Source organism: Ictidomys tridecemlineatus, chromosome 3 (genome assembly GCF_052094955.1).
Source record: "Ictidomys tridecemlineatus isolate mIctTri1 chromosome 3, mIctTri1.hap1, whole genome shotgun sequence".
NCBI classification, from domain to species: domain Eukaryota; kingdom Metazoa; phylum Chordata; class Mammalia; order Rodentia; family Sciuridae; genus Ictidomys; species Ictidomys tridecemlineatus.
In genome coordinates this window covers 134,034,790-134,055,252 of record NC_135479.1, presented here as the reverse complement: position 1 = coordinate 134,055,252, position 20,463 = coordinate 134,034,790, and the positions used below count along the sequence as shown (strand labels likewise).

Below are 20,463 nucleotides of genomic sequence, written 5' to 3'. Positions count from 1 at the left end.
AACTGGGTTTAAAGTTTGGGTCTTTGGAACATAGCTGTTCATATTTATCTGAAAACTAATGATTGTACTAATTATTGTAGTTCATATTAAGTCAAGCACCTAGAATTATGGTGCTAAGCTTGCATGCAGATTGAACAATCTGATTTATCTTTGGACTACTTATATCTGCAAGTCTTTATAATCACTAAACAAACATCAAACAAACAAAAAGGCACATTTTTATACAAATAAAACCAAACTTTTAAAATATACAATATGAATTAAGTTAATGGTCCATCATTTGAGAACTCAAAAAGGGTTACAACTAGATTTTGAAAGGCCATATTTGTGTATTCTTCCTTATAAGAGAGATGCATTACCAAAACAAATTAGGTTAAGAATTTACTTCTGATTTTTGTACCTCTAGAATCTATGTGGACATCGTCCTAATTAAAGTAGGGTTTTTATTTGCTTAAGTCAAATTTTACTCTGTGTAAGGAGAATGGGGGGAAGGAATAAAATGGAGACTGTTAAAAGTAAATTATTGAAAAGCCTGAATTATAGGCTTCCCTTTTCATTAGAGTTAACTCAGAAATGATAGAGGTGGAATAGGATGCAAATGAAGGTAGAGACAACAAAAGATGAAGAAGGGGAAAGGGAAGGAGAAGATGGAAAGGAAGATGGAGAGGAGGAGGATGGAGAAGCAGTCTTTAATTGATAGTTCATGCTTGGGAATAGAGGAGGACACTAAAGTAAATCTCACTATCGTGTATATCCAAAAGACACTAATTAAAAAAAAAAACTATAAGTAAATAACAGAAAGACTTCAGTAGAGAGAAGGGAACAGGAGGGAGGAGGGTAAAGAAAAGGAAATTACTGGGGGCTGAATTAGAGCACATTACATTCGATGCTTTTATAATTATGTAAAAATAAATCCTAATCTTATGTATAATGAAAATATATTTAAAAAGAAAAGAAAATCCTCTATGTTATAGACACTTTGTAGCTATTATCTTATTTAGTCTTCTAAAGAACCATTTTATAGATGAAGAAACAAAGGCTCAAATTGGACAGGCAAGTTATATTTCGAAAGTTCTATTCATCCAATTCTGGGAACCCACTTAAAAGAATAGTATAAAATAGAGATTAATCAGACAGACTCACAGGTAGTTTGGCTCTATTTCCCGTTAGTTGAGGCATTTGTTCTGCTGGCCTGGGATGTTAAACTTTCAAGTGTTGCCCTCTTTTAACTGAGTTAAATATGTCTGACTTAACTAAATTATTCTTCCCTCATAGCATAGGAATCACTGAGCTTCTCTGTGGGATTCTTTGGCAATCAGGTTACCAGGCCAGAAAACAGAAGTTATTGAAAACATTAAGTGTCATAAAAGGATATTCATATTTTCCATTTAATATTATGTGTTCTGTCGTAAATAAATAAATTAAATAAATAAAAGAGTCGTCTCTTTCCCTTATCATGTGGATATTTTGCTTTTTATTGTAAAAAACATGAAATCATTAATATTCACTGGGTGGGTAAAGAAAGGGTCACTCAGACAATAGTTTCTAGGCACAACAAAAAAGTAAACATCTGCATGCTGAAAATTTGCAATGAGAACTCTCATCACTAAGATAAGCCTTGAGGGGTAAATGTGGGAGGATAATAATATAAGGACTTTTGTGTTAGACTTGTTTTTTATCCTAATTTCCACAGGTGGCCTGGTATGCCTTCTTATATGGCTGACTGTACATAAAATACAATTTAAACTATACAAGTTGATCCATTAATTCCCTTTCCTACTCAAAGCAATTCAGGGAAGGTACCATTCTTGAAGTTGCACATTTATTCTACACACTGCCAGCCTGAGATCTTAACCTTGAACTCTACTTTCTTGCCATTACACTGGAATGGAATGATTAAGAGCCCAACATGGTTATAGGAAATGAGACTAGAACTAGAGATTTAGGAAGTTAATGCATCAGTCATTGGGAGCCATGCTACAGGCCTGCCCTGAAGTAGCCTTAGTAATGGCCAAACAAGAGGACCAGCCCAGATAACAGCAGGAAAATTCCAAACTGGCCATTTGATCAGCCATGAGACAGAAGGAACTTGTGTTCCTAGATGGAAAAGCCAATCAATTCTCATATAGCAACCAGAAGAAAATCTATCAGAGGTTCATTTCTTGTTCTGCTATAGTGATGTCAAGGAAAACATTTCCACTCTAGTTCCTTTGGCCATAGCTACTCACTCTGTCAGGAGCCAGAAGCCTTGAATGGTCTCTCCATAAGTCTCAGCTATGTGGCCTTTCAAGTCCTCCAGGGCAGTCTCAATGGCCCCTGGCTGCAGGGAAGAAGAAAATACCTAGTTTAGAGAAGATTAGGCCACTTTGTTAGAATATCCCAGATTTGTTAGAATAACCCAGCCGTTCCTCCACAAAGCAATTCAGGGAAGGTACCCTTCTTGCAGTTGCACATTTATTCTACACACTGCCAGCCTGAGATCTTAGCCTTGAACTCTAGTTTTTACCAATTTGCTGAGCATTGATGAAGCAAAAGTAATCCAAGTCTTACTCCTACTTTCTCATGCAAATGCAGACAGCCATTTTCAGAGGACCAATTTTTCCAAGTATGTTAATCAGGAAATTTCAAGTATTTAGAACTGTATACATTTTTAAATCAAACCTTTCTCTTAGGAGAGCACTTCAATAAAACAGAATAGCATTTTTCTTCCAATGCTTTGATCATAAATTTTAGCTCATTCTGAGAGATGAGCTTTTTTTTTTTTTTTTTTTTTTACCTTTTTGCCTCACTTTCTTGGCTCTTTCCCAAATAAGAGTTTCTGCTTACTGGCCTAGTTCTACTTATTGATCGACACCTATCCTAATGAAGCCTGAACTAGACTGGCAGTGAGTCGAGATAGGTAAATCAAGTCAGATCTGATCGAGGAGGCCAATTTGAGTCCAGAAAGTTGGAGAAGGATTGAAATGCTAATGCCTTCAGAGACCTTCATTCACCCTCACCAAGATAACCTGCCCCTGCTCCAACCTGCTGCTAAGGTAACCTATCCCAGGGTTTGTCCCTCCCTAAGGGAGTTGTTAATTATGCCCTTTTCCTGTCCAGATCATTTCTCCCCAGCCCCTCCAGCCCACCTGTTTCCCACCTTTTAGCCATCCTACCGAGGATCTCCTGGGCCTAGTCCCTGCTCAGGAAGAAAAAGATAAGGGGAAGAGACCAGGAGAACAAAGGAATCCTAAGACATATAAAAAAGACAAAACCTCTCACTTCTTGGGATACCAGGATACCAGCTATGGCCCCCTTCTCCCTCCTGGGAGAAGTCTATGTTACCCTTTTTAAACAAACCCTGCTTTATATTCTTGCCTCAGCATGCTTCCCTAATGTTGTACTTCAACAGTGAGGGAGCAGAATTCATCACTGGTAACTAAGAGTATCACTGTTAAGTTCATACTTTCTAGCTCAAAGATCATAAACTTTGGTGCACAAAAGATGGAAATCACCTGGAGTATGTGTTGGAATGCATATTTATGGGATCATCCCAGAATTTCTTATTCTGTCAGTCTGGGTCAGGAAAAAGATAATTTGTATTTCCAACAAGTTCCTAGGTGATGTTGTCAGTGTGAAGTTTGTACTTATAAGAATCAATGCCATCAAGGCAACTATTCTCAGTCCTTGGTTGCACACCAGAATTGCCAGGGAGGTTTGAAAAATCCTAACACCAAGGATGCAGACTAGAGCGAGTATACCAGAAACTCAGTGGATGGAGCCCATGTCTAAGTATACCAGGAAATTTAAAGCATCCCAGATTATCCCTATACCCAGTCAAGGTGGAGAACCACTATAGCCTGAGACTTATAAAATCTAACCTGTTTTATTTTATTGATAAGAAGAGATTACAAGAAAATTGACCCTTCATTTTTGGATATCTAACATGGTGCTGACTTTGTTCCCAGCACTGGGCTGCAGTAATGACAATTCAGTTGTAACGTCTCATATGAATTCTCTGTATAATAGGACTTTAATACCAAATATCTAAACTGCTGTAAATATTAACATTCCTAATCCTCTTAGTATAAGACCCTCCTCTCACAAAAGGAAACAGGGACCCTAGCCTGGCCAGGACTGATTCAAATACCTGCTGGTTGTATGATTATCATTTGCTTGTTTTTTTCTACCTTTGATAAAAGGCTCTGAAACACTTAGAACATAATGTCCATTTGTTAAGGAAAAGATTATGGGAATCTATCTATGAAAAACAAGAAAGGAATTGAGCTGCTTCTTCTGAAAGGAGGGTAAATGATACAGTGTTACTTACTTAGCTCCTCCCCAAGCCCATCATCCAGGAATGAAGAGCATTGAGTGACCTGGGTTCATATTCCAGATCTGTCACTGATTAACTCTGTGATGATAGCTAATTATTTGATTTTCCTGGACCTCCATTTCTTTGCCAGTGAGATGAGAGACTGGACTAAGCCAAAATTTTATGAGACAAGCCGATGAGCAAAACATCCTATAAACCTTCGGGGAAATATGATCAGAGCCCTTAGAGTGAGAGACTCTGATTCCATCATTTTAACAAGTTTCTCACTGAGTTGGATAGTCAGCCCATAGACTGAGTGATTTCTAACTCTATCACTGTCCGCTGCTGGCTAGAGAGTTGTCAGAGAGCTAACATGGCCTCCCAGGCTTGCTGAAGCCTGTCATGAAATCAGTAACTTCTGGAACATCTGTCCAATGCACCTTGAACTTCTGCTAACTGAGAAGTTGGTGCCAACATCACTCATTTCCTGAGATTCTGCAGGCAAGGTTAAACTGCCCTGGAGGGAAATTCCCATGATCTCCTGACCGTCCTCCCTTCTCCGAACCTGGGCACCCGTTCTGCAGTCTGACTTTTCCAAGTACAGTGTTCAAAGTTTTCTTAAAAAAAAAATGCTTCTTTGATGAGTCAGCATGGGTACTTTTCTCTCTTTTTGTATCACAGAATTTTGGCCTCTCACAAATGTAATTCAGTAGTGAGACTAATAATTTCCAGAAAAAAGTGAAGTTGGACAATAATGAAATAATACCCAAATAAGCATTTTATTGAATGCTTTTATGCCAGGCATTTTGCCAAAATATGTGAAGATAAATATAATAATGTAGAACATTTTCTAAACCTTACTTATCTTCCCTATGTAAAGTAATTGGCAAAATCAATGAAAAAGAAAAATGATTTGCATTTCTCTAATTGCTAGTGATATTGAACATTTTTTCATATGTTTGTTAATTGATTGTATATCCTCTTCTGAGAAGTGTCTGATCAGTTCCTTGGCCCATTTGTTGATTGGGTTATTTGTTTGGTTTTTGTTTTTTGGTTTTTGTTTGTTTGTTTGTTTGTTTTGGTGTTAAGGTTTTTGAGTGATTTAAATATCCTTGAGATTAGTGATCTATCTGATGTGCTTTTGGTAAAGATTTGCTCCCAAAATGTAGGCACTCTATTCATCTCACTGATTGTTTTTTATTTTTTGTTTTTTGCTGAGAAGAAGCTTTTCAGTTTGAATCCATCCCATTTATTGATTCTTGATTTTAATTCTTGCACTATAGGAGTCTTATTAAGGAAATTGGGGCCTAATCTAACATGATGAAGATTTGGGTCTACTTTTTCTTTCATTAGATGCAAGTTCTCTGGTTTTTTCCTAGGTCCTTGATCCATTTTGAGGTGAGTTTTGTGCATGGCAAGAGATAGAGGTTTAATTTCATTTTGTTACAAGTGGATTTCCAGTTTTCCCAACATCATTTGTTGAATCTTTTCTCCAATGTATGTTTTTGGCATCTTTGTCTAAAATAAGATAACTGTAGTTACGTGGGTTAGTCTCTGTGTTCTTTATTCTGTACCATTGGTCTATAGGTCTGTTTTGGTGCCTATACCATACTGTCTTTGTTACTATTGCTCTGTAGTATAGTTTAAGGTCAGGAGTAGTAATGTCACTAGCTTCACTCTTCTTGCTAAGAATTGTTCAACATCTCTAGCAATTAGAGAAATGAAAATCAAAACTACTTTAAGATTTCATCTCACAGTAAGAATGGCAGCTATCAAGAATACAAACAACAATAAGTGTTGGCGAGGATGTGGAGAAAAAGGCACACTCATACATTGTTGGTGGGACTGCAAATTGGTGCAGCCAGTCTGGAAAGCAGCATGGAGATTTCTTGGAAAACTTGGAATGGAACCACAATTTAACCCAGCTATCTAACTCCTTGGTCTATATCCAAAGGACTTTAAAACAGCATACTACAGGGACACAGCCATATCAATGTTTATAGTAGCACAATTCACAATAGCTAAATTGTGGAACCAACCTAGATGCCCTTCAGTAGATGAATGGATAGGGAAACTTTGGTATATGTACACAATGGGACATTACTCAGCATTGAAAGAGAATAAAATCATGGCATTTGCAGGTAATAAATGGAGTTGGAGAATATAATGCTAAGTGAAGTAATAAGTCAATCCCCAAAACCAAAGGCTGAATGTTTTCTTTGATATGAGGATGCTGACTCATAATGGTAATGAAGGGGGAGCATGGGAAGAATGGAGGAACTTTAGATAGCGCAAATGGAAGGGAGGGAAAGGGAGGGGTCAAGGAGGTAGGAATGATGGTGGAATTAGTTAGATATCATTACCCTAAGTACATGTATGAAAACACAAATGGTGTGAAAATACTTTGTGTATAATCAGTGACTTGAAAATTTGAGCTCTATCTGTATGATATTAAATGATATATGATATTAAATGATATATGCCATTGTATATAACAAATTAGAATAAATAAATAATAAAAAATGATCTAACCTTTAATCCAGATATTCCACTTCTGAAATTCAGAAATTTCTGCATATGTGCAAATGACAAGTGTGTATTCTTTGCAGTCTTGTTTTGGGGTAGCAGCATTTTGGGGGGAAAACCATAAGTACCTATGAATGGGGTACTAGTGAGATATATTTTGATGTAAATTTATACAAGTAACATGACAAAGGAATAAATATAATGAAGGAATTTGTGTTAATATGGAAAGATTTCCAAATATGTTATCAAATGAAAGGCAAAAGTTATCAGAAGAGAGAATAAAATAGGCCACTTTCTGTGTAAAAAGAAGTGGAAATAAGAACTAGTATTCCCACTTACTTGCACTGGCCTGAAGAAGCTCTAGCAGGGTCTATAAGAACTATTAAGAGTGGATTCCTATAGAGGGAAGAATTGATGGAAATGGACAAAGGTGATGTTTTACTGCACACCTTTTCAAAAGTTCAATACTAAAAATGAAGTTTTTTCTTTACCAAACTGGTTGGTAGCCTCTGGAGCTCCCTCCAACTCTCTGTGTGCTATTCTTACCTTCAGTGAGAATAATGATCAAGCCCTTATAAAACATAGAAAGGGACCTCCATAAAGAATTTCATTCTCCTTTATTTTATTATTGTTGATCACTATAATAAATTAAGATTTATCATCTAGTGTGAAAAATATTGAGTGAAATAATAAAATGTTCAAACATTTTGAATTTTTCCTGGAATGTCGGTATTTAAATTTCAGCCTTTCTTGGGATGTGTGATAAGTCACCTCAATATTCTGTACATCCATACATGTTACATGGATAAGATAATAACATATTGGGAGATGTCATGAAACATCACATATGAAAATAGTGACAAACACTGACTAACAAATGTTCTATCTATCATCTTTCCCATTATTGCTAATATAAAATAGAAGGGAAATAATCATACCAGAATTTGGGGAGCAAATGGATAATACCATCCAACAGTTAGCTCTGAGACTTAAATTAGAAGCATAATGAGTAATACCATCTCTTACAGTCTGTCCCTGAATAGTTTTCGTCAAGGCAAATTACTCAGGGAATCCCCCCAAAATGTGTGTTTTCCTGCATTTCCTTAAACTATGCTAGCCAAGGGTCACTAGTCACAAAAACTATATCCATACCCATACTCTTTTCCATGTAAGGAGCTCCTCAGTTGGACAGTAAGGGGAAAGGATGGTATAGGAAAGAATGTTCCTAGAGACTCAGGCACTCACGTTTCTCCTGTGAGCGCCATCATGGTAAGATAGAAATCACTTTGCAAGGATAACATATGGTAATAAAATCAGCTCTAAATCAGATGTGATTTATAAAGGCAAAGTAAATATGTCTTTCCCTGAAAATGAAGACAATCTATTTTGTCACATTGCTATTAAGGGTCTGCCCTCAAAAAGAAAAATCATCTTTTTTTGCAATCTTCAAGGAATATCAGTATACAGCAGGGAGTTGAGAATCCTCTTGCTCAGTGAGATATCTATTTTCTAGACCAAAAAGAAGTTCACACAGGCAATAACAATAAAATTAATAGATGTATTTATCCCCATGTGAGAGCAAGACACAGGGAACCCTATAGCAAATGAAGAGGGAAAGAGAGAGACTATGAAAGCCAAATTAGTGTCATGGAAGCAATGACATCTCTTTACACAATGGGAAGTCCTGAACCTGCTTATTAAAGTCTCGTTGCTCACAATAGAACACAGGCTATAAAAAGGCCATGGGGAACCATTAATTAAATATTAAAAGATCAAATAGTTTTAGTCCCATTAGTTTGTATGTAATTTACATTCTCAAGTACAAATTTAGAGATAATTCCCCATCCCAAATCGCTTTCAACTTTCTGATAAGGTATCTGCAAATATAGAGTCCTACAGGGAGTTTAAAAATATCTTTCCCCATGTGGATTAAGTATTATTTCTTTCATAAGAAGTTGCTTTTGAATACAGTCTCCACAACTAAGATGATTACCATAATGTACCTCAAGTTATTAGCCTTGAGGGATACTTTTGTTCAGAGAAGGCACTAGGCTGTATTTAGATATGTCTAAGCAATAATAGCAGATGAGCTCAAACTGGAAGAAAAAGTTATCAAGCGTATAGATGACAAGGGGTTTAGACCTTCACTTCTGTGACCTCTAATTCAATCTTCTAGGTCAGAGGTAGTGCAATGTGTTGGAAAGTGTCAAGAGTCCTGAAATCTGGACCTACTTCATGGTCTCTAGGTTGCTGCCTGACCTTGGTTGGACAAGTTACACCTCCTTTGTGTGCTTTATGGGGCATTTTAGACATTCTCTAAGACCTTCTACCACTGAACAGAATTCTCCTAAACTAAGTCAGAGGGGTATCAATTGGGGAAATAATAGTATGAAAGCCTGATAGAAGGAAATAACCTCCTTTGACTGATTAGTAAAGAACAATGAGGTTTTAAGGACCAGACTAATTTCTTTCATGGTCTGATACTCAGTTCTGTATTTAATATCTGAAATTAAGATGTTAACATTACCTCTTGTTGGCCAAGAATTAATCTGAATTTTCATTTCAGTCATCCTTTTACAAAGCCAACTTGAAATTCATTTAGTTGATTCTTTTTATTATAGCACTGACAGGTCTATCTGGTACCTGAGTTAGTTTATCCTGCCACAGAAAGCCAAGAAATGGCTTTCCTTCCTAGTTTAAATTATACACATAAAAATAACCTAAATATCCAACAAATGTTAAATAAATTTCAGTATATCCCCACAGGGGGATATTATAGAACTGTTAAAAATAATGTTACAAGGCTGGAGGTGTAACTCAGTGGTAGAGTACATGCTTAGCATATACAAAGCCCTGGGTTTAATTCTCATTCACACACACACACACACACACACACACACACACACACACACACACACATGATACAGAAGGATATTATTGACATAGAAAATAATATTGAGCATGCAATCTCACTTTACATAAAAATTATATATGTAAGAAGTTTAAAAAGATATATACCCAAAGGTGTAAGTGAATAGTCAATACTGTTTGGTTAGTTTTCAGTAGTGGGATTATGGTGACTTCTATTTTGTTTATCCATATTTCCTAATTTTGTATTGATAAACCATTTTATGTGCAATGATTTTTAAGTCTTTTAGTAAAATAAAATGCTGACCAAGAAATCTTTTCATTCACTCACTGCTCTTCTGAATTTGCAACATCTATCCCTCAAATTCTTGATCTGTAATAAATGTTTTTGTTTTTCATTGAAGCACTGGCCCCAGAACTATGAAATGGCACCTGGAAACTGGTTCTAGCCCCAGCTTTGCTCTTTCTGGCCTCATGGGCAAGTCAAAGCTCACTAATAATATGACATTCAGTCAGCAGCTCCCCCTTTCTGGCCTTTATTTCCCTCTGCAAATGAATGGATTGACAAGCTCCTTGGGGTACAAAGTGTGATCTGTGGACAAAAAGCTTCAGTGTTGCCAGAAGGTTTGTAGAAGTGCAGAATCTAATTTGTTTGCACAGTAGCGATTAAGAAGCCCTGTACGACAGCATCTCAGATTTCACTTCAGCTCTAAGGAGTGATACTTTCTGAAGAGGTTCATAGATTTGAAACTTTATGAGTCTTGGTTTTATTTAATTATCTCTTCAGAAAATAAACTGGCTTTTATTTACTCCTATAGGCCCTAACATCTCCATTTCTATCTCATCCTGGAATTCCTGTGACATCCTGGGCATCTAAATGCCATTCTTATAACCACATATAGAAATGTGAATGTTAACAGAGGAAAAGGTATCCATAATAACAATTTTGAAATAATTTATGAAATGTTGATAAATGTGTCATATACTCTGAGAACTTTTACAAAATTAGCGTATTTAAACCTGACATAAGACTGGGGTTTTTATCCACACTTTTCAGATGAAGAAATTCATACACACACACACACACACACACACACACACACACACACCTTTCCATTTTCTCAACTACCACCACATCAGGAGATCTGTTGTTTATAAGCTAGTAAAACTGAGTTAATCCTTTATTTATTTTTTTAAAAAGCCTGTCATTATAAATTTCAGTTGAATCAACAGTTGTCCTTTCATTATCCTCAACATGTGCTAACACACATTGGTTATGCTCACAGGCTAGAAAGAACTCATGCCTTTTAGTCTGAAGGAGAGCAAATGTTGAGTGCCCTGGGAATTTTGCCCTCATGGACAATAAAGAGTTCTCAGATACACAATAGACTCCCCAATAAAATGAGAATAAGCTTTTGAGAACTTAGGGTTGTTTTCTACACACCCGATGAAGATGTTCTTCACGCTGATTAGACTGATTCACTGAAAACTCTTATACAAGGGCCATAAATTCAATTGTGCATGATGAGAAGAGCAGTGTATTTGACTGGGTAGGCAGATTCAGAATCTAGCTGCAGATTTTCCATTAATAGTGTGTGGCTTTCAGAGGTTAATTCACTCCTCTGAAATTTCAATATGTTCACTTTTAAGAAAAATATGGTAAGCCCTCCCCTGCCTACCACACAGTTTCACTGCAGGGAACCAAACAGATAAAGGATGTGAATTTATTATATAAGTCACACACAATAATAAAAGCATTATGGAAATATACAATAACATATGTAGTGGCTTTGGACTGTGTCAATTTATCTAAGCTGGAACTACATTTTCTAGAATTGGGTTTGCTTTATTTTCAAAGTGGAGTTGGCTGAAAGAGACATCTGTGCAAGATTCAAAAGGCAAAAATGAAATTTCTGTCCTTTTCCTTGCTGAAAATCAGTATAGGTCATTTATACACTGGGGCAGCTCATGTTCAAGACAACTACTACCTGGTCCCCTTGATGATAAGGAGTGGAACCTGTACCAGTATATCCATATTAGTCTGATTTCCTCCCTGAGATTCTCCTAACCCTGGGTTGGCTAAGTGAGCAGTGCAGTGGTAATAGTTGCCAGCTACTAAAAATGAATCCCAGTGCTGGGGATGTGGCTCAGTAGTAGAGTACTTTCCTGGCATGCCCTGGGTTATAAATAAATACATACATACATAAGATGCATATCATCAAAGCTAGATGGTGGCAGATAGACAAAGGTTTACTTCATCCTGAGAAATTTCAGTTTTTCCATGTATTTTTTCCCTCTTCACTATTCTCTATTCCCTCTTTACAACTGCTTACTGGTTGACCTATACCAAAATAGGCCCATCACCAGATGCAAAGACAACATCTCTACATGGAGTTTTAGTCGGGTTTCACGATTGCCTTGGCTCCCAGTGATAAATACCTTACTCTATATCACTGTGTTGCTCCTTTTCATCAAACCCCAATTTCATCAATATCAAAGATTATAAACCTCTAGAGGATGCTTTGATTTCCTTTGCAGCTCTATCTCACAACCTAACTTAGTAGATTCAATAAAGTTCACATATTTTGGAAAGCAAACCATATGTTTGACATATGCAAAAACACATAAACACACACATAATATAGAACCTACCAAAGCACCTTGCACATAAGAGTCTACATAATGTTTAAGCACACACAACCAGACACACACACACACACATACACACAAACTCACACACATTCAGTTTCTTTAGTTAAAAGTTTATCTTAAAAATATATTTGTAAGGATACTAAATCAGAATTCATTAGTGAAATCTTTGTAAATAGTCGCAAATTCTTGGCCCCAAATATTTATGATATTAAGTTGAAAAACATTGTTTTCAACCATCAAATATTCCTTGCACACGAAAATTACACCTCTGAGGTCACAGTGCAATTCCCTAATTTTACCCCTAATTGATAATAGGTAACCACTACCTTTATTGACAAGAACATTGAAGAACTGAGAAAGAAGATTAAAAAAAAAAAAAGCTCAAGAGGGAAGGTATTAGAAACCCAGGAAGTACCTGATCCAGATGCAATATATTTAAGACACCTTTTTACATCCAGTTAAAAGAGCCTCATTCTCACCCATTTACTCCCCAGCTGTACTGCACTTCACAGGTGAGACAGCTCAGCTCCAGACTGCAGCTACTTGATATTTTAAAGTGCATACCCCTACAACAGAACAACAGTACCCAGCCTCAATCCTGGAGATTCAGCCTATTCCCAGAAACCCTTTTCCATTTCACAATCTATGTCTTTTTCCAAACAAACACCAGTTTCCCAGCTTTACATTCTAGCTGCTATATTATAGATTCACTCTGCATAAAACATTAGTTTTCTGAAGCCAAATTTAGCATGAACACAAGACTAAGGAACCAAAGATCCAAATCCTAGAGCAACTGTTTCTCCTTGATACTATCTGGATGTCAAGAACAGACATTTAACTTTTCTGAAGTTTAGGTCTTGATCTGTACAATGGTAATAAAGATATCTCCATCATGATCATTGCTATTATTACATGAGAATAAAAAACAGTGCAACCACGTGGCAAGACTTGTGGCACACAGAAGGGCATTAAGATTTTTTTTTAAAACAATTTTACATAGTATTTAAAAGCTTTTACCCTTGTAACGAAGTACTTCCGTGAGATATAAGGCTGGTGATAAGGATTGGGGCAAAGTGTTGATTTAGTTACACTTGACTGTCTTGAGATTTCCCTCCGCACAGGGGTCTTATCTTGATCTCCCTCCTCCATGGACAGGTGATCAGTTTCAGAGGGCTGGTCATCTCCCTCTTGCTTCAGAGACACTGGCTGGAATCCTTCAAAACTCCCAATTGTTGACATTCTTCAGCCTAAAACCAGGGAAGAGAAGTCCTCTGGTTAGAAAAATAAATCATCTGCGTCCTAGCTACAGCAAAACAGGCTATGATGGAAAAAAGACATTCTGGAAACTGTCAACACCCCAAAGGTTAAATAAACAGGGGCACTAGTGGGTAAGCTCAATAACCCACACTTCTAACTACAATCCATGATCCCACAGGACCTTTTAGCACAGCACAGAAGCAGAGGGCTTCTGCACAGAAAAAAAGGAAACTGCAAGTCTTCCATTTTCTCTTCTTTTAAAAAATTTATTTTATTTTAATTTTTTTAAATATATGAAGTGGAATGATTACAATTCTTATTACACATATACAGCACAATTTTTCATATCTTTATATATAAAGTATAAAGGCCAATTTATGCCTTTATACATGTACTTTGTTTTTGTTTGTTTGTTTGCATTACAATGTGATGAACATCATTATCCACTTTCTCTTCTTTAATACAAGGAGATCAGAAGTTGATCTTAAGGAAGAGTAGTATGAAATAATTACCAATTTCTCTTCAAGATTTCACAGGATTGTTGCTTGAAAACTCACCAGATTGTAAGATTATTTAAAATTTAGCAATTTATCTGTTTTGTGAGTAGTAAGAGGGCAAAAGATTACTTAAAATTGAGTAAAGTTTTTTAAATTTGCGAATTTTATTCCAATACTAAAAATGTATTCTAAGGGAATAATCTAGACAACTGCCCAAAGACATACACACACACACACACACACACACACACACACACACACACACACAAATGCATTTATTTGTTCATCACATTATGTCTAATAGAAAAATATGGCATATAGTAGCAAAATTAAACATATAATATTATGTATAATACCAAAAATTTATAGTGAGACTTGAGTATCAATCAATACAGAATTGACCAAATAAAATGTTATGCCATATGATCAAATACAATACAATAATTAAAAAATGAGTATATATTGGTATCATGTAAAGATGTCCAAATTATGGGAAAAAATAAGTTATATGGGTAATGTTATTCAGCCTATTAAAATCATTTAGAAAGAAAGAAATATTATAAATGGTCTTGTATATGTATATACCTGCATGATGTGGCTGAAAACATCTGGGAAAAAAAGTAAAACAGAATATTAAAAATAGTTATCTCCAGATGAAAGTGTTAGAGGTGCTTTTCATTTTTATGTCTCTGGATATTAGTAGTGATCATACATCATTTAAAATAAAAATAATAAACTTATTTCTATTTTGTAAATATAAAACAAACCAAAATAGAAGGCACACGTAAGCCTCATGAAATGTGTATCTGAAGCTGCATTTTCAAGCTGAGGCAGGAGGACAGTCATCCCTGATACCAACTCTACATGGAAGGTTTTGTGTCTCATTTCCCCCATGTAACTGGGAATGTATCACTTTCTCAGTGCTGCCTCCCTGTTCTTAATCAAAGGTAGTTTTAATTCAATTTCCTTAATTCCCATGAAACACCCAAAAGTAAGAAAAAGCCCATCCCCCAAAAAGTTTCCTCTCTTGAACTTGGGCCTAACTACAGCATTCAACAGAAGTCAAAATAGCGTGATCATCCAGTTTATTACCTAAACCTGGATACTTTGGCATTGAAAGGATACTGTTGTGTTGGGGTAATGGCTCAGTGGTAGAGCGCTTACCTAGTTCATGTGAAGCCCTGAGTTCAATCCTCAGCACCACATCAAAAAATAAAGAAAGAAAACAAAGGTATTGTGTCCATCTAGACAATATAAAATACATTAAACTATATTTTAAAATTAAAATTACACACACACACACACACACACACACACACACACATATATATATATATATATATATTTATATATATTTTTTTTAAGGGAACTGTTAGCAGTTATGCCTGGATGATAGAAACAAATAGGACTGCCTCAGACAAATGCGGCCGTAGACAGTCACCTTATGTGGTTGAGTGTAATAGAACACAGTCAGTTAGGGGAACCCACAAGGGGAAAGTCTTCTGCAGTTTGCAATTTATTCTATTTCTTCTGATCCTCCCAGCAACCCTGGAAGAGTTTTCTACTCTATCCTTGTGTTTCTGAGGACACAGGGTAGAGGGGTCCTACCCAAAGCACACTTGGAGAGCTGTGGCAGCACCTGGACTTCCAACCACACTGTGAGCCCAACTTGTCCATCACGATGTCATGCTGTCCCCTAACGGGAGGGCCTTCCTTAGTTTCAGGTAATTTTTAAAAGTTAGATGTGTAAAAGGAAGAGATTGGCCTATAAGAATACAAGGGATGGAGAAGCAGGGAAATATAGTGGGAGTGTGGATGAGGGTGAGAGAGGCGGGGCTGGTGAGGCACCTTGGCCTTGCGGGCAGCTGAGCACCCTGTTTATGCAGGTCTGCCACCTCCACCTCCGCTACAGTGGGTGTTGGAAGGAAATGCCTTTCTAAAGTTCCCTATAACCTGTGAAGGAAGAAGGTTTGTGTCACTCGGGAAGGAAAGCCTGCTTCTGTATTTGCGCACTCTGTGAACACACGCCTAACAACAGACATCTGTGAAAGGCTCCTGTGCCTGGAAAACAGAGGGCGGATTTAATTAGCACCACTTCCTCTCCCTCAGGCTGTCTTCTCTGGAAACACTCCGGGAAGCTCAGCACTCTGAGACCAAGCTGTTTGAGATCCAGGAAAGAAGGAAACACTTAGCTCCATTTACATTCTTACAGCCATAAATAGTGGGAAAGTTAAGCACAGCCACCCAATCCAGAAGGATTCCAGCTCTACAACAATCAGGGGGAAGTCTTGGATGGACAAGGAATAAAATTCTTCAACAACTTTCCTGATGGGAGAGCAGGGCTGAGCCTCTAATCATCCCTCTCCATTCCTCAGCCCTCTCTCCAGACAATTTGTTTATTCCCAGTTCAATAAGCTGTCCTCTCTCCCTGCACAAATAGACTATATGAACTGAAATACTAAAAGCATATTGATACCAGTTACAAATCTAGCTCACATCAAATATTCCTCTGCTTTTGCAACAAACCCATGGAGAGCCATTTCAAATTGAAAAAGACATTGCTTCATGAGATTCCCTATACATTTATCTTAGCATTTAGTGCCCCAGAGCAAAAACAGCACAACCTCATGGAAAATTAAAAGGTCACAGTTTAGAAAACACAAATGAGGTTCATACTTTTTTACTGAACCTTTGTATTCCTGGAAATTTGTGTAGTATAAAGTATCCTAAAGAAATTAAATACTACAATATTAATAGCTCATTCTGGATGGTGATAAAAAATTGGAAATCAACGAACTGCCTAATGATCAGGGCTGGCTTAATATATCCAACTGATATTGTGTATACATTAAAAGGATAACAGGCATCAAATCTGCACCAGCATGACAATAAAGACCATATCTTCTTGAGTTAAAAAAAAGTAAAAACCAAAAAATAAAATGTTATCTGGTAATGATCATAGGAATAAAGTCTAGAAGGGAAATATTTAGATTTATTGAGGTTATGGAACTGTGAGTGAATTTTTCTTTAAAAAAAGAAATTAAACAACAATAGTGCCAATTTCATAATTTAAAAAAAAAGTATAAATAACGGCCAAATAAATCCCGAAAGAAAATCCACCTTCATTTCAATCAGACAAAAAAAACTCAGTATTTTTCAGATGCCAGAAAATTCAGAGCTAAGTTTAATGTAGTATTTTAGTAAATAGCTTATTTCCAGGTTCTGGTCTAAGTATAATCATCTTCTTTTATATATGACTTCATTTATCTCACTGTGACTTTTTCTAATAGCATTTCAGGAGCATGTAGGGCATAAATTATACAGAAAGCATTCTTGTCTAGTATAACTCCTTCACTTCTCAAATATTGGAACAGACCCATTGAGACAAAGGACTTACCCAAGGTCACACAGCACCTTAGAATCAAACAATGAAAGCTGACTGCTAGTTTTCAGGACTCTAGTTCACTGTTCTTTCCTATTTGTCTAGTTGCAACTTTAGAAGAACAGCAGAGGCGTGACCATCAAATGCATGCCTTGGCAAACCAGAGGCACTTTGGCAGGTCTGAGGCCAGTCAGGGAGCAGGGCCCCTTTGCAGCTTCTTCCGAATCACTAGCCCCCAAACCCATGTGGCAAGATGAAGCCTTTCTCTTTCCCCAGAGCCAAGATGGCACATCAATTAGGCCCAGGAAGCCCAGAGCCTGGGGCTCACAAAGGTTTTGGGAGTCCACCAAATGTTTGACCTTATTTTAAAATCAGAAAGGAAAAAAATAACTTTTAGGATCAAAAAAAAATATTTCTTTTCTCACATTAAAAAAAAAGTAAAATTTGTAAGGTACTACAAACCTAATACATTTTGACTAAGAGAGAACAAATACAAAATATTAGACTAAAGCCACAAAAACACAATTTTTAATGTTGATATTATTACAAGGAAAAGGCTCAAGAAGGCAAAAGGCCTATAGAGACAATAATGAGGCCCTGACTCGAATCTACACCACTCCTCAGATTTCCCACTTAATTTCCCATTCTGGATCTCCATCTCAGATCTTCCGAAGGAGAACCCTCCCCACCCCTCTCATCTGCAGCTTTCCAATCTCCCCCAAAGCTGTTTTTCCACTATATCCTGAAAGATTTCTGTCCTGTAGACAAGCTACACCATCATCAGATGATTCTTTTTTTCTCTTTTAAAATCAAAGACAGATCCAGCATACTTGTCCCCCAGTAAATACTTGCTTCCCAGGGAAGTAGATGAATAAAAAGTTCTGAGAACAACTAATTAGATTGAAAGGAGTAGCCAGCCACACTCACTAGCCAGGACTTGAGTCAGAGGCAAAGTAAATGAGGTTGGGGAATTTTTCCTCCCTCCCTCTCCCTGGAATTCCAGAAGGAATGGTTTGGATATAACAGAAAGTATCATAGTTTAGGTTTAAGAAAACAAGATTGACATTAAACAGAGATGCTGGTAAAACTCAGTGAACTATATAATGGCTCTGCGGTTTGCCAGTCTCCATTTCCTCAGCACTACCTGACATCTAGTTTTCAGGAATCCTTCTTGGATCCTTGCCAATTTGGCCTTCCTAGTATTTCCCTGGAAAGGACAAAAGAGCCTATCTAATTCCCTCCAGCCCTGTTATAAGGCAAGATCACGACCCATGAACTCAAAGACAGGGCTCAAAGGTCTTACTTCCTAACACTGTTGCTTGGGGGATTGAGTTTCAACATAATATTGGAAGTACACAGACATTTGGACCATCACATCTGCCCTTTACAAATAAGAAAACTGAAGCCCCAAAGGGGTATGTCTCTCTCCTGAGCTCCCTAAAAATAAGTTAAAAAAAAAAAAGAATGAAATTACAGACATCATTGGGCTGAAAACCTTGTACCCACAGGTATATTTGTGGAAAGACTAGAAACTTAGAAAATTCTATGGTTTATTAACAAGAATTATTCCCCTTCTGCAGGTGGACTGTGTAGTGGAGGGATGGAAGTTAATTCTTGTGACCTGGGTTGCTTTCAAAGATATCAACTGTATTTTTGAATGATGACATCTCTACAGACATGAAGCAGTTAACCGTTCTTAAGGCATATCCCCAGAATAAGAAACTACTTTTAATTTTGACATTTTATAAAGGTAAAATATGTGAATTTAGGAGTGCAGCCTTTCCTGAGTCTCTGTGAGAACAGCCAAGGCATGTGTGGTGGATAAACAATACTCTAACACCTTGTAACTCTCCAGCAAGCCCACTTCTGTGCCAGCTGAGATAAGGAAATTGGCAAACAAGTCTTCCCAATTTCACATCTTGTGTATTAGTGATAATATGCCAGCAGGGATGCTCTGTGTCCTGAGGGGAAGCTAAGTGGAGGGAGGCTCTTCCCTTCCAGCTCCTCTTGGGTCAGGCAGGGCCCTCTGCTCTGCCGCCAGCGCTCAAATTCAGCAGCAGCGGGGAAGAGGAGAGCATACAGGGCCAGGCTGAGAACCAGGAGTCCCTCACTGAGGGTGACCCTGGACAGGTTGCTTCCTTGATTCTCCTCTCTGTACTACAGGCTTGTGGGGCCAGACTTGATGGATTTTCAAATTTTGCTTCTGAAAACTGCGCCTGAGGACAACCTGAGGAGTGAATAGGTGGACTTTCCAGTCACCAAACCCATTTTGGTCAAAGCGAATCCTATTTTTATCTGTTACATAATTTCTGCTGCTTTCATATGGGTTTGGCGGGGGGTAGTCAAGTTTGAAAGCTGTTGTACTAAATTATCCCTAAATTTTCTTTTGGCTCAACAAATGACTCCTCAAGATTTACTCCAAATATTACAAGCCCACAAGGGTTGCTCAGAATTGGTCTTCCTGTCTCATCTTCATGATGCGACTTCAACAGAGCAATTTTCTTGACATTCAAATATTGTGGGGTCAGAGGAAGGGGATCATGATGATCATCATGAATTTGGATCCCCATTGTGGAGATTGTGGGGTGTTGCCCTCTGAATATCTCCTAACTCAGTTGGAAATCCACATCATCAGAGCTGCTACAGACACTGAGAGTGATGAGTAGAATGTGTAACCAGCCAAGGCCAGAGACAGACAAAAGCCTAGATAATGAGCCTTGCTTTGGGGAAGGAAAGAATTTAGAAGTCTGCTGAGATCCTCACACTAGGTTAACTTTTAGAGTGGTTTCCTTAAAAAAAAAAAAAGTGAGAGGAAAAGAATTAATAAAGATAATATTGATCCCTGAGATGAATGTTCCTACACATTTCCACGAACACTTCTACCTTCCACCCTTTATGGATTTTGACAACATCTGAGCTCCTGGCTCCTGTGATATTGATCACATTGCTTGTTTTCACCATTTCCTCTCCTGTCTTCACTCCTGTTC

The 20,463-nt window shown here is 37.4% G+C and overlaps 1 protein-coding gene across 5 annotated transcripts in view; it reads right to left on the bottom strand.

The window, feature by feature from the left end:
- The window catches only part of Tprg1 (tumor protein p63 regulated 1), a 170,959-nt gene that overhangs the window by 94,022 nt on the left and 56,474 nt on the right, over positions 1–20,463 (bottom strand). For all 5 annotated transcript variants that reach the window (XM_078043849.1, XM_078043850.1, XM_078043851.1 and 2 more), the window contains 2 exons: positions 13,358–13,587; positions 2,229–2,320 (listed from right to left, as the gene is read on the bottom strand). In XM_078043849.1, the coding sequence (XP_077899975.1) occupies positions 2,229–2,320; positions 13,358–13,579 (314 nt within the window). In that variant the 5' untranslated portion in view covers positions 13,580–13,587. The remainder of the gene's footprint in view (positions 1–2,228; positions 2,321–13,357; positions 13,588–20,463) is intronic.